This window comes from Opisthocomus hoazin, chromosome 2 (assembly GCF_030867145.1).
Source record: "Opisthocomus hoazin isolate bOpiHoa1 chromosome 2, bOpiHoa1.hap1, whole genome shotgun sequence".
Lineage (NCBI taxonomy): Eukaryota > Metazoa > Chordata > Aves > Opisthocomiformes > Opisthocomidae > Opisthocomus > Opisthocomus hoazin.
The window spans coordinates 78,398,773-78,423,340 of NC_134415.1; the positions used below are offsets into that span (position 1 = coordinate 78,398,773).

General features: G+C 38.8%; 1 protein-coding gene across 2 annotated transcripts in view; it reads right to left on the reverse strand.

Annotated features, from left to right (window-relative positions):
• Window positions 1-532: 532 nt before the first annotated feature.
• SLC16A10 (solute carrier family 16 member 10) overlaps window positions 533-24,568 on the reverse strand; it is a 79,413-nt gene continuing 55,377 nt past the window's right edge. The window contains exons 4-6 of one of the 2 annotated variants that reach the window (XM_075414204.1): window positions 9,876-10,019; window positions 7,077-7,305; window positions 533-5,879 (exon numbers count right to left, since the gene is read on the reverse strand). In XM_075414204.1, the coding sequence (XP_075270319.1) occupies window positions 5,647-5,879; window positions 7,077-7,305; window positions 9,876-10,019 (606 nt within the window). In that variant the 3' untranslated portion in view covers window positions 533-5,646. Of the gene's footprint in view, window positions 5,880-6,487; window positions 6,755-7,076; window positions 7,306-9,875; window positions 10,020-24,568 lie in introns of those variants that run through there. The other variant, XM_075414205.1, reaches the window with a different exon arrangement.

Here is a 24,568-nt window from a genome sequence, read left to right on the forward strand (position 1 = left end):
GAAGCTGTCAGGGAGGAAACGCTTCACACTTCACACTGGCAAGGTAAGTCAAGGTGGAATTAGTCACAGACCGGTAAGTGATCAAAGCTCCACTGAGTTACATGGGCAATTCATGAAGCAAAAAATACGGAACACTATTAAACACCACTAAGATAATTCTACCAGTTTTCCTCCCTCCCTCCCTCCATTTTACCTTTTGTGAATGCAACCGTTCTGCAAGTTGGATATTAAAGCCCAGAATGAAAAGCGAAGTTTTCAGAAGCGTGTGACTCAAAGGCAGCAGTTTAGGTTTATAAACCATTGGTCTCGACGTGGATCATCAGTGCAATCAGGATAACCATATATTAATTCAGGAGCAAATGTAATGGGGACATTCCAATCAGAACAGGGGTAATAAAAGCTGTAAAGACTTCAGTACAAGCCTTCACAGGAGATTCAATAATTACCAGAATATAACACAAAATTACTTTTGAAAAATGACAAGTTTTACAGGAGAACAAGACAAAAATGATGCGTGCAGTAACAAACGGGGCACTGAAGAACTACCATCTTTATTCTGTATAATTTGAGGCTGATCACAGTTACTTTAGCACCATGAAAAACATTGGACATTCATTCCTTACCCTTCTAACAAAGCAGAACTTCAAAGAATGGAGTTAAGGCCAGCAAAACGTATGTCCTTTAACATGAAAAACAACATACAAAATATGGTGTCTAGCAAGATACTTAAACATGTCAGCGTTATCAATATTAACACACATTTTAGTATAAAATCCCTCTAAGCACACACAGTTCTGAAACATTAAAAAATGTCGACCCAATATATAAAAGACTAAAAGGCGTAGTGAAGATATGCCCGAGCTTACGTGACTAGAAACTGGCTGGCAGGCGCCGTCATGGCACGGTGCCTGTCAACCGGGAAACACCCAAACGAAAAGAATTACTTCTTCCCCAGCTGTCTCCCATGCTCTGTAGTTAAAAGCAGAATGTTTGTGTAGGCCCTGGTCAAAATACACTGTACTTATACACACGCAGGCTCTCATTTACTGTCAGATGGGTTAAGATGCCTGAAGCAGGTTTCCGCACGAGCCCCAGCTCCCCAGAGGGGAACGTGGGCCGCAGACAGGGCAGCGCCGCTGCTCCCCGCTCAGGGGGATGCCCAAGCGCCTCCGCAGGGGAGCTGCCCTGCGCCACCGCAGCCAGAAAGGATGATCTGAAGGAGAGCAGCAGATAGTCGTGCTGATTCCCATCCTTAGATAGTTCCTCCAGGGCTGCAAGGTAGCATCTCCCGTCCCTTTGGCATGTACCACCTGATGCAAATACACATTCTTGCTTTAAAACGGTAAGTGTCCTTTTTATTTTATTATTTTTATTTTAACATCATAAGTGTGTGATCAAAGCATTCGTCCGGTATGCATGGGAACTGCCTTCAGCACTTTGGTGAGAAGGGTCAGCCTCACATCTCCCACTTGGTAACAGCTTGCCCGGTCTATCAGGCTACGGCCATTCCAAGGTTTAATGCAGGGAAGGAGTCGGGGAACGGAGTACTATCCATACCCCGCGTGGTGTGCGCCTGCTCTGACAGCGCCGGGCCTCCAAAGGGCGAGGGGGAAGGTACCTGCCCTGGCATTGTGCGTGAAGAGCCACAGGAGAAAAGTGTCAGTTGTCTACCTCATCTGATACTGAATATACCCTGAAGGACAGCCTGAGAATGGCTACGTCCTCTTCCACTTGAGTGAGCAATTTAGGAATATCCATAAGTGGTGACTGAAAGTAAACTTATTAAAAAAAAAAATAAATGTTAATGCTGAACAGCCAAAGATCTGGATGAAAAATTCTAACGAAGAGTCTGTTAATTTGAAGTCTTGGTTTGAGACTTGTACAGGTCTTCTAACATGTAGCCAGAATAAATCCAACAACACTCTTTTTAACTAATTATACATTGTATATGGTTGCGTAGCTGAGATGTAAATAAGAACCTGAAGGGGTTTCATTATTTCAGATTCTTCGCTGACCAGAACGTATTAAGATTTGCAAGGATCTCACACCTACTGCAGAGACTTGTCAGCCACACATAAAACCAACCCCTTGCTCAGAATCAGTCTTGGTTCCAAGATCTGGTGTATTAAATTACAGCACAGAGTAGGACTGGAAATTTCACACTGCCCTTTTAAGTGAACCTCTTTCTACCCAGTTGCTTCTGCAGCTTACCTTGAAAACACGTCATGGCAAACAGGAAGACGATTGCTCTGTTATAGGATGGGAGAGCACTGTCTATGGAAAGCACTCTATGAACAGTTCTCAAGAGAGGGACACGTCTGACTGATTGACGGGTTTTCTGGAACTAAGCTAGTATTGTAATTTTAGAAGCTACCCCCAAGGAGATTAAATCTGGCGTGAATTAAGTCATCAAAATATGAGTTCAGCAGGTTTTGTATGAACAGGCTTTCACACCTAAAATTAAATCTTGTTACAAAAAATTATTTACATTTAGTCAGTCAAAATAAAATTGACTATTTGGTGCTTTTCTCTCTCAGTTTGCGGAATAGCAACCATTTCTACATTATGCAATTTTTTTTTTTTCATAAATGTACTAAATAGTTGCTATTTGTGTTGATTTTTTGTGTGTGTTTGGTTGGATTTTGTTTGGTTTTTTAAAGGGAGACAGCTCATCTCATTTTTAAAACCTCAGGGCATACAGAATCCGGTATATCTCTAAGTAAGTTTCTCCATGGTTGGTTAGCCTCACCACTAACAATCTGAACTTCACTTCCATTTCCTCTGCATCTCAGCTAGCTTTAGCACACAATCTTCTTATGCTCATGTCCAGTAAAGAGCATTTTCTATTGGACATTGCCCCCATAGATACAAGCTAACAGTAAAGATGCTAACGGAATTCTCATGCATTAATTTACTTTTTGTTACCTTTTCTGAAATTTCATTTTTTTTCTGAAGCCTTCTCAGTTTTAGCATTGTTATAAAACAAGCACTGGCATCAGAAATAGGTTCATTATTCCAAAATCATCACACCAGCACAACTTCCCATGCCGGACTCTGCTTTCCTTGTCTGACATTCTTTTTTAACACAGTAATTTTTTCTTTTTCTTTTTTTTTTTTTTCCCCCTCTTCTCTCGACACTAGCTTTTTTAACATAGTAATCACTCCTCAACAGTTATTCACTCATCGTACCCTCTTCCTGGAGTCTCTGGGTTTGGGGTTTTTTTTTTAGATGCTGTCCTTCATATTTGTAAGCAAAATTTACATCTTTAGTCACTCAAATATGAGAGTTTGAGTTTTTATATACAAAAACATTTTAAAGGGTTTGGTAATATTAATCAATACTATTATTATACTATTTTTGTATAATTTCTAAAGCTTAACAACAATTATTTTATATTCTCTGCCAGATAATTTATATAGATACAGAGCAGCAAGTCAGGAAGATGCCACAATGACACCAAGACGTCTGGTCACAGTGGTTCCAAACTGCATCAGTGCTAAGAAGCAACCTTGGTTTGGGTTAAAAACTCAAAGCTGAAACACATGAAATGTCAGATCTGTGATGAATACTAGTTTTTCATAACAAAGCAATAGGAAACAAGAGGCTTTTACCACACTTACTCAACACTTTCGGCATTGCCCCGATAGAAGGTAATACTGAATAATACGGTCTACAAAAATACTCCAGATAAGAACAGCATAAGCTGTTAACTTCATTGCTGTAATGAAGGCAGCATTTTGTAGTCATTTTAATTAACAATACTATTAATATTTTAATGGAATTTTTAGAAGCACTGATGAGGTGCAGAAGCACAAGGCCCAGTAAACCTAAAGGGACCTCCAAGCCCCTCCCAAACACCCCTAACATTTTAGGATTCGATTCTTTTAAACCTCACTCATGTAAAAGCATGGATTGAAATTCTGCAATATAAAAGAGGTATGAGCTTTGGTCTCAGATAAGTAGGATGCTTTGCATGATTACATTTAAAGGACTTTCAGTTGATAGATGTAATTCTAAGCCACAGTATTGCTAACATCATGTTTTATATCACAAATATGCATGGGCTCTCTGAACAATTTGCTACAACTCTGGAAAAAGAAAAATAATAAAAATAGAAGAGACAATGAAGGTTCTCATTTTAAAACAGTATGCCTCTGGTTGATGTAAAGAACAGGTATTGTTACTAGTTAAGGAAATGCACTTCAATGTGCGTTCTGTCTTCAGATCACACTCAGTTTACTCTTTGCTATGACACTTCTAAACAAGAAGACAAAAATTATTAGTACTGAATGGACCTGAAATAAAAGATGATTAAGTATTCCACTGCATTGCTGATCCATATCCACAAATAAACAGCGTACTTGGAAGTGTTTGGCGATAAACTGAAAAGCAGTGTTTTCATCTCAAATAATTGTGCTTCCAAATATTTTTCAGAGGAAGAGGGGTTTTCAGAAATACCTGCTTGACAAGCAGTGCATAATACCTAAGAATACATAAGTAATTGGGCCATGTTTAGTATGTTCAGCAAAAATTAGGACATACAAAGACATTTCTTTATATTTTAATAAAATATGGAGCTATATCCTACACGCAACTGAACACAGCTATAAAGACCTATAATAAACCTGCATGTTCACTTAGTGCAAAAATCTTTAATTGTAGAATGTCATTTTAATAGCTCGTGTGTATTTCCACGTTAAAAACAACTTATTGCACTTCGAATGTATTCTTTAAAGCTGTCTTGTTTTTAAGAATAAAAAAAGAACCTAACAAGTACAACAGAATAATTTGAATATTTAGTCTAATTCACAATGCTGCTCCAAATATTACTGTCAGTACAATTTCAAAACCATCAGCTATTCTGAGGTTTAGCTAAAAAAAAAAACCAACCCCACAAATACATTAATAGTATTGCCTTCACCAATTAAAAAAACCTATCGTTCAGCAGCTTTACTTCTGAATGTGCTTGCACTCGGAGCTTAGTTTGTGCATATTCAAAATCCGTGCCCACCCTTAATGTTCTTTGTTTGGGCTACGGTGAAAAGGCGAATCCATGCAAAAACAGGTGAACATTTAAGCAAACTGAGCTGGGGTATTTAGAGAAAATAAACCAGATGTTTGATAATTTAGCTTTCTAATGTTTTCAGCAAGAGTTAAGGGAATCAAAAAGATGCACATCCGTGTTCATGATACAAAATTGTAAAAGAGCGTAAAACAGCACGAGAAACTTTGAAAACCAAATCAGTCATAAGAGCTACCACGTTTTCCAGCATGAACACCCACGAGTGTGCCTGCATTGGATGGACCGTAAGAGTTATTGAAGAATCCTGGGTCAGTGAACCAAAACCAGCCTTCACACTTCCAGAAATAGGTTCTGATGAATTACAAAAATATTCTCTTCACACACAGAATCACTACGCACGTACACACTAACACTACAAAACTTCAAATACCTTGAAATTCTGGCTTGAAATCAAACTCAATGACTCATCAAAACAAGTTCAATGGTATAAAAGATTCTTATAGCAGTTTTGAAAGTTGAGCCATAGTTCAAAACTTCTTCAGCATCATATGGTATTTTCAGCCGAAAAGTACAAATGTAGCTTCGGTAGAAGAAGGTCGGGCTGGTACAGGAAGAGAAAGCATCAAAAACCAGATTCCATTTCTTTGACTGGCTTTTCTGCCGTGTCCGACAAAGTGCTTTCTTTTTCCAGCATTTTCTCAGTAGTTTCTCCATCAACAGGTTTTGCTCTTTCTTTTAACTTCTGCCGTTCGTGGACCCAGGGGATGAAACACAATATAGCACCGCCAATGAGGGGAGGGACTCCGGCCAGGTAGAATGCTACATCATAGGTGCCGAGGCGATCGCGCAGCAAACCTGGGAAGACAGAAAGTTACTGTATATATAAAGGGGCCTTGGAATCTAAAAAAACCACATCTTTTCTTTGGATTCAGGAACTTGAGAGCTGGCACAGATCATTACAACCACTAATCCAACTACCTGATGGCCAAATATAGGTAGAAAGCTATCCTGGAGTTGATTTAAAGACTCCAAGAAACAAAGAACTCAGTGTGTCACCACTCAACCGTTTAATTACCATCCATTGTGAAAAACCATGTACTACACTTCCCGTTTGAAAGCTGCTGATTTCAGCTTCTCCAGCACTTGAATCTTGCAGTGACTTGGAGAAATTCTCCCTCTTTTGGCAACAGTTGCCTTTGATCAAGGTGCCTCTTAATCTTATTCTGGATACACTGCATATATTGCATTCCTGGTAGCCTCTTATTAAAAAGTGCGTTTTCCAACAATTCACTCTGGTTGCTGTCTCACAACTCCTCCCATTAATCAAACTCTATTTAAGTATTAATAGCTGTGATAGAGTATCCAGATCAGGAACCGCCTAGTCTGTGCTGATCTAGCTTTAAAATTTTGTTGTTTATAATGCTGCATAGTTCAGTTAAGTCTTACTACGTATCTTTCAGTAGCGCTCACAAGACCACAGGGTAAATTATGATTTTAAATGATCAGTGGTAAGGATTATAGCTTAAGGTATTTCCACCTCACAAAAAACTTCCATTTTTCATCTTCAGAACTTTATTTTGTCAAACACTCTCCCATCAAAGAATGAAAAGAGCCAGCGTTCCTACTTACAAGAAGCAATTAAAGTGACTGGACCTTTTATCCTCATAATTGTTTTTGCATGAGCAAATTTTGCAGTCCAGTTAATTTTCAGATTCTAATCTGGAGTCCTTCTGCAACACAATCAACAAATGGGCTGTCACCTCAACAGCATGGAAAATATCAGGTCCTCCACCCAAGTGGAAACCTATCTTTCTTTTGAGGAATGTTTTACAGCTGCATACCTTGACAAAAAAAGATCAAAGCCAACTTTAAAAACTACAGAAAATTAATAACCCAGCAGCAGCAGTTAAATTCACCATATGTTCTGGAGCATGTACAGAAAAAACTTCCAGTGTAAGTGCACTGCGTATGATGTAGCAACAGAAAAAATGGCAAACAAAGTCATGCAACCACAGAAACATGTTCACAGCTACAGACCATATCTATAGTTACCTGCAATGGGTGGACCAACTGTCATAGGTATTGACATGAGTCCTAGCAGGAACCCGATGGCCTGGGAGACATCCTGAGCCCCAACAAGCTCAAAGGCAATAGGAGCCATAATGCAAATGAAGCACCCATCAAACAGGCCCATGAAGAGACAGACAGCGATGAGACCTCCAAAGACGTGGCACAGTGGAATCATCATGGACATCAGGCCAATGAAGAAGAATGAGGCCACCTAAACATGACCAAGGAAAAAAATAAAAATATAGTGCATCAAACCAAAGATAAAGAAACAGATGAGCTCTCTCGTGTTTGTAGTGAATTAAATTGTCTGCCTGTAATTACCTTAAAATAAATATAAGCAGTCTCCATGGATTACCACCATCAGAAGTGACATACCAAGATAAAACAAACGCAGGTAACTGTCACAACATGCAATCAAAAGAAAATTCCACTACCCATTTCGCAAGTTTTCAAAGTGCATTTGTAATCAGCTATCCTGCAGTGATTATGGAAGGTCATTTCTCATGCAGCAACGTTTTTTGAAAAGTTACTGTCTGCTCTTTTTACAAATGAAAGCCACAAAAATCTCAGAAGTTTAATAAGCTAAAACACTATAATTAGTGTTAATTAAATTAATTATAACATTAAAATTAGTGTTAATAAATGACAACAGTGAGGTTGTTTAAAGTAAAAATATCAGTATTATGAGTGATACTTCAGGGTGCTTATATTCAACAGAGGTGTTATCTGAAAGTCTTACTTCAATTCAAAGGTATCTTGTGTATTCCTGTAGCCATGAATACTTACAAAGATTTTATATTATAATCTTAGATTAAGGTTATTATTTGTTTGTTGTAAATTAAAGAATAAAGCTCTGTCTTTCAGCAAAATGAAGCAGAATTAAAAAGAAAATGTTAAGTGTTTTGCTTGTGCACCGTTCATGTGTCAGCACAGGAAACCAATGTCCCACTTAAACGCACAAACAGATTTTCCAAAGACATATACATTACGCATTGGTCACTCGTAGGCTATTAAAATAAAACAAGGTAACGTAAACTACTGAAAAACTGGACTTCTTATAGGAACTTATGATAGAGGTGAAGAAATTCTCAGTTCTGTGCATTCTGATACAGAAAATACAAATACTATTTGAGATTAGTTTATTTTTAAGTAGTAATGTGGTTATCTGTAAACAAACTCTAAACAAGATATTGTTAACCAGGTTCTTTGTATTATCATACCATGGTAAAAGCAGCAGTAAAACCAGAATCACTAAGCCTTGTATCCAGATGAGACAGAATACATCATCCTGTTACTAAAGATAGAATTTGTAAAGCAAAATACAGCAAAACAGGTCTGTAAGAAAGAATGCAGAAACAGAAAGACGAAGGTTGAACTTGCTGGGTAGAACTCTTGTAAGTTGTTCAATTATGAGACAGTAAAGTTCTAAGATGAAAGAGGTTTCATTTGCACTAGTCAAAATAAATTCTTAAATAATTTTTCCATAAAATGGGATGATAGTATGAACTGTTGGACAATCCAGAATAATACTTGAGGTGCATATTCACTTTCCCTCAAAAAAGCTGGTTTGAAACAGAAGAGCTGAATATGCTGGGGCAGGGCTTAGCAAAAATTAATGTGTTTTTCCTGCTTAAAACCAGGTGAAACCAACAGTACTCAGAAGCATCCTAGTTCATGCCCTGAACAAAAGTCCATGCTTGTCAGTTGTAGCTATTCAAGGAAAAGAATAAAAAAACCCCTGTAGTTTCACTACAGGTTTGGTATTTGTGCTTTGTAAATCACGTGTAACACCTTAATGCTGCCTTTTCACTTTTTATCTTAACATTGACATTTCCTGAAAGTGTAACAATAGCTATTAAATCAATGCAAATGAATGAGATACAGTCCTGGTCTATATCATTAAGGAATTAAGGTTATGTAACTATGGCAACAAATACTCCATCTTCAGAAAGGTAGTTCTTCCCTAAGAATTTGTTTTCAATACTGTAGTATGGGTAATAGCCATTAGATGTCTCCCTTGTTATTCGTTTTGAAATAACAAAACAAGAGCACCCAGTGGTTGATAATATGCACGTTATTAACTAAAGCTTTTCCAGAGATCTACACTAACACTGCTACCACTTCTACTTTCTTAAAAAACACCCACACCACACAAAAAAACTCCAGAGTTTATGAGCATGGAGGGGAAAAAAGCATATATTCTCCTTCACCCCCAAGCTTCAGCATTTCTGGAAGCTGTGACTCTTCCTGCAAGTAATCTTCCTCATTCAGCAAAACCTCAGCTAAGCACCTCTCACATTCCCGTGGTTTCACCAGTGTGCACTACGCACAGAACATACTGGGCACCAAATTTTCTTGACCTTCGATAGGTGATAAGAGATCCAAAATCCCTAATGGAGGAACGTAGGGGGAAAAAAACCTAATATTTCTCCAACCATTAAGAAATCATGGGATAAAACAGGGAAAGCAGAATCTAGAGAATCCCCAAAGGTTTTCTCTCGCATGCTAATGATTAGTAATTACTTTCATTCCACGATGAAAACAGCCAGCAGGTAGTAGACATGTTTCCTTAGCATTAAAAAGAGAAAAAAAATAGCAAAGATTCATGAACTTTGCACTAAAGGCCCTTAGTATCAAAAACCATACACTGAGATCCCTATAGTTTGGAAATTTCTCAAATTTGAATATCCAATCAGTTAATTCTGCTTACTTAATAGTACCTGCAACCAAAGCCTTCACAATATTGTTTGTATATTCCTTCTGCACAGTGTGAAGACTTACCTGTAAATAAACTTTTTTTGCACCAGGAATATAATCTGCAACTCTGCCGAACACCAGTCTGCCAACTCCTGAAGTAATGCCCAGACACAGCAGCAGCACTTCTTCTGGCATGCTGTCACCAAATCTGTCTTTTACGTGCTTCATCTGTTTAAAAAGAGGGTTGAGAAAAGGCAGTGGCTTTAGAATTAAAAGGAAGATAAACTTTAGAAAACTTGAGTTAAATCGAAGTATTCTGTGAATCTCAGACTTACAACAACTTACAAGTGGTCAACTAACTTGCTCTGCTTTTCCAGATTTCAGAGTAAGTTTTGCACTGGCTTATCAGGATTAAGTACAAAACAATAAAAACAATCCAAAAGCATGTTGTTGCTTTATTCACAATTAAGGAACTTAATTCAAGAAAACAACAAGGCTGCATCTAATACCAAGAAAACTGAAGAGAACCCAGAAGTTTTCTCCCCAACCACATTTAATTTACGAGCCACACATTTAACATAATGCAGAATCCACAAAGGATGTCCAGAACCGGTTGCTTCACTGGCCGGGGCATGCTCTCAGGCCTGAGGGTACTGAGCAACTAACAAGCATTGCCGCTGCGCTGCTCGGTGCGTCGAGACAGAGCTACATGCTGCCAGAGTTTTAAGATAGCTCAGGGCAGGAGCAAGAAGCAGAGGGGCAGAGCGCTGGCAGCCAGACAGTGCAAGCAGGAGAGGCCCCTCCGTACGGCCTCACCCTGTCTTCCACCACCACCACCACGGTGACATCCAGGGGCGAGGAGGAGCAGCAGCAGGAACCCCCTGCACTGCCATACGCAGCGGGCAGCACTTCCAGGAGAGGGTGCAGCTACAGCAGCAATGAACAAGGCAAACCAAAAGAATGAATTCTCACCCACTTCAGCCCAAAGAACCAAAGCAACTGACTGACACTGCTGACAGCAGACCATCAACTACAATGTGATGGACAACTAGCAGCGTCAGTAATTCTAACCTTTCATGTTAAAAAAAATCCAAACCATCAAGCCAGCCTTATGTTGGGTTTTTTTTTATATTCTCTCTGGTTCCACAGTGGGTTTTATTCATTTGTGGGTTTTGGTTTGTTTTTTTTTTTAAATCTATCATGAAGACTAGAAATTACTCATAAGAAAGATTTTTTTTTTTTTTTTTTTTTTGCACAATCACTCTTTGAAACACACTTGGCAATATCAAAAACGCCACAGTGGGCATGAAGATGTAGAAATCATTTGCATGGTCCTACAATCTTTGTGTTCATGACTAGTTCCAAGCAAGAAACTGTAAAGAATCAGAGGTGTGAAGAAGCAAACCAAAGAAAGTGATTTTAAGGAGCTATGTAGTAAAAGCATCTGAGAGACAAGGTGACCACAGACTGTCAGACCTGAATAGCAAAAGCTGCACACCAATTTTTGTTATTAATTCTGATATGTGACATCACTTCAAACTACAGGACGCTTCTTCTCCTATCTATAAAGTGGAAAAGTTCAGTTTTAGTAAATACTTCTAGAGCAAAACAGTCAAGATTCTTTCCTGCCCAGAGTGTTAATAAACAAGCTGAGCCTTTCACACACACCCCCCCCATAAACAGGATTTGCTGAGTGATGGTGATTTCCTTAATTATAAAATCAGTTGGGTTTTGTTTACATGTCACAGAGTCTATTAAATCTATTATTAATTCATCCAATACAATTGAGACTGTCAGGAAATAAAAAACAAGAATAACTTCTATCTTCAATTGAAGACAGATGCTTGCTCCTTCTATTTCTATGCGGTTTTTTTCTTTGCTTTTTCAGACACATTTGGGAACAAATCCGATGAAGTTTTTCTTCTGGAATGATACTTCAACATAAGAGATAAGTTGTTCTGTTTATGCCCTTTCTGTCAAAGGTGAGGAGAAGCTGCCAGTTTTCCCACCCCCACCTTCATATGCCTGCCAACACCTGCTGGCCCAGCCAGCGACAGAAGCCAAGGTACTTTCTGCCATCCTTGTCACCTGTTCCATTTCCATGCTTCTGCAGCCTCTAGCTTGTTTAATTAGCAGACCTGATTCACCCACTCCCCAGAGGCTTTTCAAGAGGTAAGATAAAGCTCTGTCTAGATAACTATTAACCCTGCATCTGCTACTGTGTAACTGGATTTCTCAAAGCAGCACTCTGAGGGTGAAATGCTGTCCTCTCTGATCAATGAGGGAAAATATTGGATTCAGTCAACTCCTTAAGTAAGAAAATAACCACTACTCATCCTTATCTTCAAATATCTAAATTAGTATATTTTTTTTTTTAGTTTTCACTCCTCTTAAGCACACCATGACCGTAAAGACAGCTTCCAATTAGATGTAAGGAGAAAACTTCTGCCCCGGGAGGGCAGTAGCACAGGCTGCCCAGAGAGCTTGTTCAGTCTCCTTCCTTGGAGGCTTTCCAGACCCAGGTGCACAAAGTCCTGAGCAACCTGGTCTGACCTAGAGCTGACCCTCTGATCCTTAGCAGCATATTCGGTCTTCAGTGACACAATCACTGTCAGCTGTAAGTAACAGCAGTATTCTTCACTGAATATCTGAGAATACTGAAATCCTGAATTGCTGTATTTTAAGTGCTAACTCATTATGGACTTAGAGACATTTCTTGTAAATAAATGTATTTAGAATAAAGTAGCTTAAACAAAACTCAGATTTCCACAGATTTTTAACTGATAGAACTACTCAAAAATCCATGATGGGCAATTACTTGCCAACCTTCTCAGGCAGCATCTCATGCATTAATGCTCTTGTCATTGCAGAACTACACAGGCTGTAATTATACGACACTCTAGGCATTACCTACAGGAGTCAAATGGGGACCCAGGCACACAGCAGACACATGGAAGGCCAAAGCATTTCCCTATGGGTTTTGCCTGTTCTCAGCAACACAGCTAGCTCTTCACTCTTATTACAGCTGTGTGCATGCTGAATTGCAGGTCTGATTTTTCCAAATGTAGAAAAGGCCTGTAATTTTGCCCGAGCCAACCAGTACAAGGTTTTCCAGATTAGCTGACTTCTTTACTATTCTAAAACAAGTTATCTTTGTACAATGCAATTTTTCAAATCAAGACGTGGACAGTGGACAATGTAACTGAATGCATCCCTGGCACCAGCATTTTACCTTACACCCTTGCTCTCTGTTATCAGAGTAATGCATCCAAACACAGATCTTGCTGTCCAAATTCTCATTAATGTTAGGATGAGACTAGAAGAAAGATTAGCCATGTGATAGTGGCTGAAATGCTTTCAGATATACTGTCTTGATTAACCTCTCTCCATCCAACCAAGACCCAGAATTTGCCAATATCTTCCATTCAGTGCACATACATCTCAGCTATATTCATGCACTGAATCAAAAATAGAGCGAGCAATCTACTTATAGCTCTGGTTCTTTTTTCCAAACACAGAGAACCTGAATCTGAAAGAAGTGGTAACGAACCAGTAAGAAAGAATTCTTTCTCTGTTAACTGCTTTCCTCTTGTGTATATTCCACTTTGGGAATTCCCAATCAAGTAAAACTTTAGCAGGCTAAATGCAACGCAATCGTTCTCACCGAAAGAGATGGCCAACAGCAATATACAACCTAGAAAAGTCTGAGCACAAACCCCAACATTTTCTTCAAGTCCTGATGTCTGACACTACCCTTACACTGGTTCTGAATGAAAAAAAGGAAACGTTTATAGAATACTCCTAATACCAGTTGTAAATTGGAGATGCTATTCCTAACCGCTCAAAATTAACAGTTTTCTGAAAGAGCTGAGGGGGCTTCTTTTGGTTTTGATTTTTCTTTCACAGCCAGGAAAAGAAAAAGGATAGCCTACACAAACTTTTCATTCTTCATAACTTTCCAGAAATACATGAGTTCTCTAGAAATCCAGGCAAAACTGTGCTTCTTTAGAAGCCAAGTGGTGAGCCATACTCGTAAGTAACAAAGATGCAGCTTTGCATGCACTATCAGATGAGTCTAAAACATAACCTTACAGGCAAAAACTAAGATCAGGGACTGAATCAATCATAGCGCTAATGGTATGGAAGCTACCCTGAGGTATAAGCACTTGTAATATTCAGAACTGCTTTAATAACATTATTTTTTCAGCACTATTTGGCCCTCTTAGCCATGCAACAATTTTAAATCCAGACACCCAAAATAATTCTAGGCTTGTATAATGCATAAGACTTAGTCATCAATGTAGGCATGGCAATACTTCCACAATCTATTGATTTGATTAGTACTACCGTGGCCTTCAAAAACCCATTCAGTATTACTGGAAGACATGATGGCCTTGTCATTCCATCACTCGATTTTTTTTTTCCCCCCTCCAAACCATAAGTACAAGAAAGGCAAAAGACAAAAATAAACTAAGTGCATGTCCAAGTAAGGGCATTGGCAACTGTAGGACACAAATGGGAGTGCATACATGTAGAAAACTTATGCTGGTGCTCATCTTCAAGACTACAATTAGATCTTTAAAATTTCAGAAAATCAAGAGCTTAGGTTTATTTCACACACATCTCCTGAGAAAAGAACCGCCTTACTGATGATGTACAGATCTTTCTGTGCAGCTGTTAGTGCCATCACACAGCAGCCTTCCTTCAATGAACAAGTCGACAACATGCCTGAACAAGCCAACTCCTTCAAAGGCCGAGAGAAAAATATTAACTGTTGCCTCGATAAAGATACGAGAACTTTGCAGTGAACTGTCCCAGAAAACTGAAAGTTTGAGGATGTGCTGAAAAAAAGGCATAAAGTAACTCTGGACAAATCACTCTTTATTCTCTATCATAAGGACTTGCCACAAAAATGAGGAGGGGGGTGAGGAATCAGACAAAAAAACTGATTGCTAGAGAACTGTACAATACTAGGCACAGGGAAGACCATTTAATGCAAATATGTTTCTGGTCCAGAGTCTGCCAAAGAAACTTTTACTTATGAGCCAAAAAATAGCAAATAAACCAGCAACTCCTGACTCCTGAACATCTACTGAAACAATATTCTTAATGTTAAGAGACATGAAATAGCATTAGTAATACCCAACAGATCCATTTTTAAGGGGGTGCCATCATCCTCAGATGGATACAGTAGAATTTTTAAGAAATTAAGTGTCTTCACATGACAAAAATATGCACAAATACATCTTCAAGATAACACCTGTTTACACACTTGCCAGAACAATGATAGTTCCTCTTTCTATCTCTGGTCAATTTAATCTACACAATGAACAAGAAGAGAATTAAAGAAACAAGGTGATTATTACACAGCAATTGGGAAATTTTCTATTATTCCACTAAGTAAAGCGGACTAAACAGAACAATCCATACGTTATGAAGATTCAGAACAAGTATAATCTGAATTTCTTAAGTAAAATTGAACTTGACAGTTAACAGGTTAACTGCTAAGCCTATTTAACATAAAGGTTAAGAATTCAGACTAGATTCAGAAAAAATCAGGTCAGCAATTACATAGTTAAAATTGTTTGTTTTTTTCCCCCCAAAATTACTAGCCCTAAAGAAATTTGTCCTAAATAATAAAAAAAATTTCAGAGGTCTTAGTGTTATCTTTAAGAGCACGTGAAGGATGAATATGATCCCAGAGATCAAAACAGGCAACCAATAGCATAAAACTTAGACACCAAGACAATGGTTGTTAACCAGTAAACAGTGTTTCTACTTAGAATCACAAATACTAATCGTTTTTAAAGCAATTAAACTAGTTCTCAGGTCTTATAAAAGAGTGAATGCCAGTTGGTAGGCCTGAAACATATTCAGTGAATAAATAGTGCAAGAAACTATGCTGGGGACTGAGAAAAGCCTGAAGCATGGGGAACAACCCCTACACTGCAGCACAAGACAGCTCATGGCTTCTGCTCTTTCCCTCTTCCACTGCACTTCATCAGCCAGGACATTTTCAGGCCCTATCCTCCAACAGTAGCTTCTAGAGATGCCAGCAGAGGCTGGATCCCATTTGAGCCACAAGAGACAGCATAAAGAAATGGTCACAAGGATACCAATGACACTGATGGCAGTTGACATGCCAGAAGGACAGGATGCCATCCAGAGGGACCCGGACAAGCTCAAGAAGTGGGCCTGTGTTGCACCTCATGAGGTTCACAAGGCCAAGTGCAAGGTCCTGCATCTGGGTTGGGGCAACCCCAGATATCAATCCAGGTTGGGGGATGAGGGGATTGAGAGCAGCCCTGCTGAGCAGGACTTGGGGATACTGGTGGATGAAAGCTTGGCATTAGCCAACAATATGCGCTCACAGCCCGAAAAGCCAAGTGTATCCTGGGCTGCATCATGAGAAGCGTGGCCAGTAGTTCGAGGGAGGTGATTCTGCCCCTCTGCTCCACTCTGGTGAGACCCCACCTGGAGTCCTGCGTACAGCTCCGGAGCCCTCAGCACAGGACAGACATGGAGCTGTTGGAGCGGGTCCAGAGGAGGGTGACAAAAGTGATCCAAGGGCTGGAGCACCTTCCGGTATGAGGAAAGGCTGAGAGAGTTGGGGCTGTTGAGCCTGGAGAAGAGAAGGCTGTGGGGAGACCTTATAGCAGCCTTCCAGCACCTGAAGGGGGCTTATAGGAAAGATGGGGAAAATCTTTTTAGCAAGCCCTGTTGCGATAGGACAAGGAGTAATGGCTTTAAACTAAGGGAGGGCAGATTTAGACTAGATATAAAGAAAAAAAAGAAATTTTTTACCATAAAGGTGGTGAAACACTGGAACAGGTTGCCTAGAGATGTAGTGGATGCTCTATCCGTGGAAACATTCAGGGCCGGGTTGGATGGCGCTCAGAGCAACCTGGTCTAGTTGAAGATGTCCCTGCTCACCGCAGGGGGGTTGGACTAGATGACCTCTGAAGGTCCCTTCCAACCCAAAGCATTCTATGATGGATTGGTGTGGCTTGGGTGGCAGCAGCAAGACAGGTAAGGCACACACGTGTTTGGGGAACCTCACAGTGACTAAGAACAAAGACGAGGAGTAAAGCCAGGGATATGTAAGAACTGAAGTGCTATATACACATGAAGACTAAGAGTTAAATTGTCAAATAACTTACCCTTTTTAAGCATTTTTAAAATTGATTCTCATTTGTGAATAAAATCCACAACTTGGTCTTAGTTCTATCCATCCCTTGTAGCCCTAAAGCAGTGTTTCCTGGGCCCATCTTACTCTCAAATGCCACTAAGTCCAAAATTAGCTACTACCAGCAAGCAAGTCCTAGAGTAACAGGTCAATTCACATTAATTTGAAATTCCAGAATAACAGCAGAAAAAGAAACAAAGCCAGAACTACTCAAAGAGCTAACAGGTAACATCATGGGAGCTGGGCTTGTTCAGCCTGAAGAAGAGAAGGCTGAGAGGGGACCTAATATATACTTACAAATATCTCAAGGGTGGGTGTCAGGAGCATGGGGCCAAACTCTTTTCAGTGGTGTCCAGTGACAGGACAAGGGGCAATGGGCACAAACTGAAGCACAGGAAGTTCCGTCTGAACATGAGGAAGAACTTCTTCACTCTAAGCATGACGGAGCACTGGAACAGGCTGGCCAGGGAGGCTGTGGAGTCTCCTTCTCTGGAGATACTCAAAACCCGCCTGGACAAGGTCCTGTGCAGCCTGCTGTAGGTGACCCTGCTTCGGCAGGAGGGTTGGACTAGATGACCCACAGAGATCCCTTCCAACCCCGAATATTCTGTGATTCTGTGACTTCTGTGATCATAAGCTAAAGATCACAGATGTGCAAGAAAACAGACCACCCTACTTTCTCCCCATTACATGGTAGGTAGCAAACCTTGGCAACAGAGCGAAGGGCAGATGTAACAAACCTTGGACCTTATCCAGCATCTTGAAATTCTCTCAAACATAAGAATTCTTATAAGCGAGTTTAGAATACATGACTTAAATAGAACAACTGTAAAGATTGATTTTCAAATGTTTGGAAAAGCTATTTTTAAGCAGTGATTCTTTGCAAAATTGAATATGCCAAAGTAGTGTCCACAAAAATCTGCCCAAATCTACCACTATTTAACATTTTTATTAATGATACGGACAATAAAGTAGAGAATATACTTATTACATTTGCAAATTATATCAAATGATTAATATTGCAGGCACTGTAAAGAAGAAGATTGGAATTCAAAGGGATCTTGGCAACCTGGCATTTCAGTCAATAGTGCAAAATACATATGACTAATTTCCATAAAAACATTTTGAGGCAAATAATATTCAAAAAACGCTACATGAAGTAAAAAAAATCAGATGCATGAGTACAAGATGGAAGAAGATCTGGCAACAGCTCTTTAGAAAGGGAACTGAAAGTTTAGCAGACTAAACTTCAGCATGTTCTAATAACATAGTCATACTGCAAAAGTAATAGAATATATCAGTTCAAGACAATGCGACCTTCACAAACTGCTCAGTACTAGTAAGGCCTCAGCTGAATTATTATGTCCTGTTTTGGTCATTACTCATTATTAAAGTCATGGACCATGTGTACAGAATCCAAAAGAAAGATCTGGCAATAAGCAGAAATTTGAGAAGCACAACTTCTGAAAAAATATTTTAAAAAGGAAATATTTTTAAAAGTTCTTTACCAAAGTAAGTCTGTACTCAGAAAACTGGGTAAATCAGATAAAGTACCGGGATACCTCCAGTCTTATTTCCTATGATTCATTAACTGATTTGATGGATGACTTAGTGAAGTCAAATACGTACTTACTAAGTGTTATAACTTGAAAACTTTTTTTTTCAGGTCTTGCTTGGTAAAACTGTGCTGCACGTTTGACTACAAGTAGCCTTATGACCGAAGGAAGCAATTTCCTGACATCACTACTTACTTCTATTTTAGGAGCATAATGTAAATCATTCTGTTTAAATCATTGTGGCATTCACTAATGTGATAAAGGGTTATCAGGTTATAACTTACGTAATTAAAACTGAGCATATTATATGATATGCTATGATTAAGAAATTCCGGAATAACAAAACAATGGATTAAGATATCCTGTACAAATACTCATAACAAGAAAATACTTAACCACTGATGATTAACATTGTATGCACTGGACTTATTAAAAAAAACACTGTGGCTAATTGTTATAAACACAATTTAAGATGGATTTTCAAAGCAGCTAATAGAAGTAACTAAAACCTAATATAGGAAGTTCATCCTCTTTATAATATTAAGTTAAAAGCTTATAGTAGGATTAATCTTATTTAGCATACTTCAGTAAAATTTTAAATACAAATCTGCTGCTACACATCCAGTTTAGTGTTCAACTTTAAAAAACAATACATCTATTGTACTATTCTGTCTAATGATGATAATGCCTTGGCCTTGACTTCCAAAACAAATAAGGTCAAACTTCACAAGCCTAGCTTAAAAACAGAAACAAAAGAACACTGAGAAGAGGAATATAACAGCATATGCTATTTGTCCAGAAATAAGTGCAAAGATATGCTACCAAAAATTTTTTTTTAAACCAAGAACTGTTAGCAGTTATAGTTACTTCAGTTAAATACCTCATTTCCTTCCTTATTTTTGCCCAAATCAGACATTGCTGGAAATATTAAATAAATTGTATAGAAAGCACATATTTCGCTTCTAACAACTCAGTTCAGCAAAGCTGTTGACTGTATGGGGGGACAAGTGGGACTAACTGTGTATTAACTCATTAAATGAAGAAGTGAGTGGAAAAAAAGGGAAGTGCTAACATCATTATAATACAATAAACAAAATCTTTATTAGAATATTGTGTTAACTACAGCATCTACATGTCACAAAAGGATGTCTTCTCACTGCTGAACTTAAGATGCTGCCTTAGCCAGCTAGTCTTCCTAACTGATACACAAAAGAAGAGAAGAAAAAAGATTCTTTGAGAGGCAATTCAGAAGCCTGACCCTGATGTGCCAAACTGCTCTCTGAAGAAGCTTCTTATTCTTTGGACCACAAGGACTAGTCAGTCAAATTAAAGGTCTTCAAGTCAAGTGAGATGAGTACGCCTCAGCTTGAAAAATGTTTTGAAAGACAGCTATGAGACAGATTCAAGGTCTCTGGAAGCTGCCATACTGAAGAACTTAGCAGGAGAGCACTCCTATTCTGTAACTACTCAGACAGGAGGATGACAAAGGCAAAGAGAAACATTGGAAGCTGGACTAGGGTCAGAATGAAAATAGATGTTTATTTGCATCAGTGGAAGTAATTAGCTGAAACGAATAGCTTTTACAAAAGGATGGGTTTCCATTTTACAAAATAACACTATCACCTTAAGTAAATTTTACAACTCAGCAACAGAATTAGCAATAAGATTACCAGACAAGATTGTATGACTCGTTTGTGTGAAAAGAAAGCAGATTATTACAATAGCGCCTTCTAAAATTTAGAAACATAAAGATTGTATTTCTCACCACAATAAGCAACTAACTTGCGAGTTAACTGTTTAATAAACTAGAGATTCATTCATCTACCTACATATTACAATGCTACTGCCATCTTTTAAGAGATGTTGACTTCCCAACTCCACAACAGAATTTGTGCTACTTTTATCAAGTCTCTTGGGACTAGACTCCTTAAACCACAGGAATTTGGTGAATAAAATCAAAACATTGATTCTTAAACCTTTATTCAGCTGCCACAATTCTGAGGGCATCCATTACACTTCAATATTAGAGATCTACTTGTGTCCATGCTCATAATCCCCTCAGCTTTGACAGAGCTATGTGAAGTGCCTGTCTCATTCTACTGGGAAACACAGAAGAAAACTCACCCAAGAGTCTCAGCTGGAGATGGAAGTCCCAAACATACTGCCAAAAATCTACCAGATCAAGGGCCCAGAAGTTGAATCAAGTAGTCATATTTTCATTTCAAACACAACAAAAATATGATAATCTCCCCTCCTCATACAGAGATACAGCCCTTACTCAGGATACATACATTTATGGTCACTTTTCTTTCCTGCCTGAAGCAATCCAAAACAACCTCTCTTTTCCTAGGAAATATTCTGCTTAATAGTAATGACAAATTTTAACTACACCATCAGAAAAGAACCTGAAAAATAATTCACAGCTTGACAATTACTGGCAGCCAAATGGAAAGAGCTAGGTTCCAGGATTTCCTGAAATGAAAATTCAAACTACATGGAGAGAAATTGACAATTCTGAACAGGATTTAAAAACCCAAGAGGGTTCCTATGCAGCTGCTCCTGGAACAGAAACTGGACACAAACTGGTCTGCATAGGAGTGAAGAAAGAGTCTTCTCTTAATTTTGGTGATTAGTTTTCTTTACTCTGTATGAAGATAGCAAAAAAAAAAAAAAAATCAACTATAATCGCAGGCTTCTGGACACATGTGGAGCTTCAAGAGTTCAGTCCAGGTCAAGATGCTTAGGACCATACACTTTATAATTTAATCTGACATTGAACTATATGCTCTGTTTGCTATTAGAATAGTTTGTATTATGCAAGAATACATTAACTAGTGTGCTGTTGGAGACTGATGCAAAGGAAATCATAAATGTAACTCAGACCTTTCAATCTGCTAGTATTGCACAGACCCGAGGAAGACTGCTTTGCTCTTATTTTTCAACATCATCTTATTGTTTGTACCTGAGTACACCTGCTACCTAAAGTATTTTTTTGTAAACTTTCATTTACTTTTACTTCTTAAAAAAAAAACAGAAAACATTTGGTTTATTCTTTTCAGTTGCTACTCTTTCTGTACTTATGATTTTTATTCTTCTCCAGTACTTATTTGGAAAACATAGTTTAAATATGCTTTCATAACAATTAGAAGTATAAAGTAGGAAATAATTTATTTCTTTTCCCATCACCACCCCCAATGTCAAAGGTCGACAATCTAGGCCAGGATAAATACTGCCAGATCTACATTGAGGAATACTGGGAAAGAAATGGGTGCACAGGGTAATTACAAAGGTGGATAAAGGGGGAAAATTTCACTAACCTGGGCAGTCAAACTGCAGCAGATGTTGAGATCTGAAGGGAGATAAATGCAAAGATTAGAAAAGCAAGTAAAGCATGGGGAGCCACTGAAGATTTGGAATCTCGGAGATATATCCGCTTAATAATCACATTGGACCTTTACAAAACCAGCGTTAGCCTTCCATTGGAGACAGAAATATGGCAGATTAAGTGGATGAGAAAAGTTAATAGTGCTAAAATTGACAGCTATACCTACAGTTTTCTGATAATCTACAGCATAGAGAAATATCTGTTTGACACACAGTTATCTGTTAGTACTGGACATAATTTAAAAGATATTATCCTATCATTACAAAACAGACTAACAGCAGATTCTGAGAAATTAAAGATGTAGCAGACGTCAGACAAATGACTGATGTAGGAGATCTGAAGAAATGAACGGGTTTCTTGAACAGCAGCCCATAAGAGCAAGGGAATGTAGTGATGGAGGGCTGATTTTTTTTCCAGTTTGAGTAAAAAAATCCAGACATACCAATTAGATATCAAACATTATTTTACACATTTTAAAAGTAGCAAAATTATGACATAATACAAGTGGTTCACAAAATAGAGACAGTACTTACCGTACAAGAACTGAATTTCTTCAAGATGTGCTATGTGTACGCACTTTACTGTGCATATGCATATTTCAGTTTAGAGATTTTTGGTTACTAGAGTCCATACAGTATACATCATACTTTTCATTATGCTATGCACTCAGACATAAAGGACAAAATTTATATCTGTGCTTCTATTTATCTCCACTGTGGAATCCGGGGGCATAGGACTTAAAGGGAGGAGAGAGCTGCAGGATTAAGCCTGTGTACACAGAATGCACAACCTGAAGAGCTTATCTATTGCAAGGTATATAACTCTTTTCTACTATGGCTCCATGAGCAGATGCGCGTCCCACTGCAGGGAACACAAAGCAACTGCCACCATCTGTGTGGAGATGACCACTCTTGCAAGGACAGCAACTGAAACACCGGTTTCTCAAATGAGGAGTCAATTTCGAGATGTCACACCTGACAATATTTAGGGAACACATCATCAGTAGTGGGGCTTGAAGAGTTACGAAAATATTTGTAAGCAACATTATGGATGATGCCGAGAGTCTTGATGGGCAGAACGTCAACTACTGCAGTGAGATACATCCTGACTATCCTATACAGCTTATCCAGATAGAGCAGCTCAGATCTGCCTACAGCATGTTGGGTGGTTTCTATACCCTTCATATTTTTCAGTATAATTCTTAATAACCCAAAGCTTTTGCTTGGGGATGGTGCAGTTTACAAGTAGAAAATGGCTATTTTTCTGAATGGGCAGAATAGAGAGGTTGTTTTGTCCTGAATAAATAAGGCCTTTCAGAAACCGAGTATATGGAAGTGAATAGTACACAGCAAAAATTTCAAGTAAGTTCCTAGAAAAACTGTGAGTACAGAGGGTCTCATGAGAGCTTGGCTCTTCATTCCTCCAAGTTGATTGCACAGGAAGACAGTTTTTATTGGCACATGTTCTAGGGGACAAAGGTTCGAACATTGAATTTGCACTGCAGAATCTGATCTCTTAGTAAGCAAAACAAGACACATCATTGATATAGAGTGAGAAAGGGATAGAGACAAGTCAAAATAGCTGGCTGGTAAAGAGCAGAGTTGAAGGACAAATCATCCTGGTTCATTTTAAGAAGGCAGTCCAAGGTGATAAAACAGTTGTAGAATACTTAAATCACACAAAGGCAAGGATCTTACACTACAGAGGGGAAGGAGGGGCATCAAATCTGGCAACAAAAATCCACACCATATCAGCAAGTCCTCCTGCTCACTAAGTTGTTTCTAACGTGAAAAAAAAAAAAAGAGACAACTTTTCTTAGCTAGAGAACAGGGACAAAATGGATGTTCCAGCAAAAGATCGGAAGTATAGACCAGTAGACAGCACTATCTTTTTGTCTGAGGACAGGCTATGTGGACATAGCACTAGACCTCGCAATTTCAAAGTAACAAACAGAAGATCTGGAGACAGACTAAGCCACACAGAGGACAGACTAATATTTATCTGCGCTGTCTGCTTTTGAGATACAGCCTAGAAAATGAGTTTGTTTATATGCATTAAAAAGTTCTTATGACTAACAAAGTACTTTACAGAAATTCCAACCATCTCCATGCCCCCCCCCCCCCAGAACAAAAATGTGGGTCGTGTTAGGATGCCGAAGATCTTGAAGCAGTTTAGCTTCCATCTGAGAAGCAGACTGCCTAAATGATTTAGCCTTTAAGTGCCCATCATCTGTTCTGATGAGGTATATCTGAAATACTCTGCTTTATAGCTTCCCTATACAGTAGAAGGACCACGACCTTTCTCTCTAAGAGAAAACTGCAGTTTTGCCCATAGCTATTTTTAAGCCGAGAGATTCTCTAGAGAACAGATTCACGAGTTCTGAAAGACAGTTTACATTTTAAGGGCACTGTATCTATCATGAAAACCAGTGAGCTTCCTCCAGTGAACTAGTTGCCTTGGATGTCAAAAGGAGGTCCCCTCACTTACGAAACTTTTCTAGAATTTCAAGAAGGCAGAAGCTTTTTTATTTTTCACTTTTTTTTCATTAATAAAATACCTGCCTGTGGAATGGGCCAACCTTCAGCAGCCCATATGAGATCACAGATGTAGGCTGGCATGTGGCACGATATACATTTTCACTGTTGTGTTT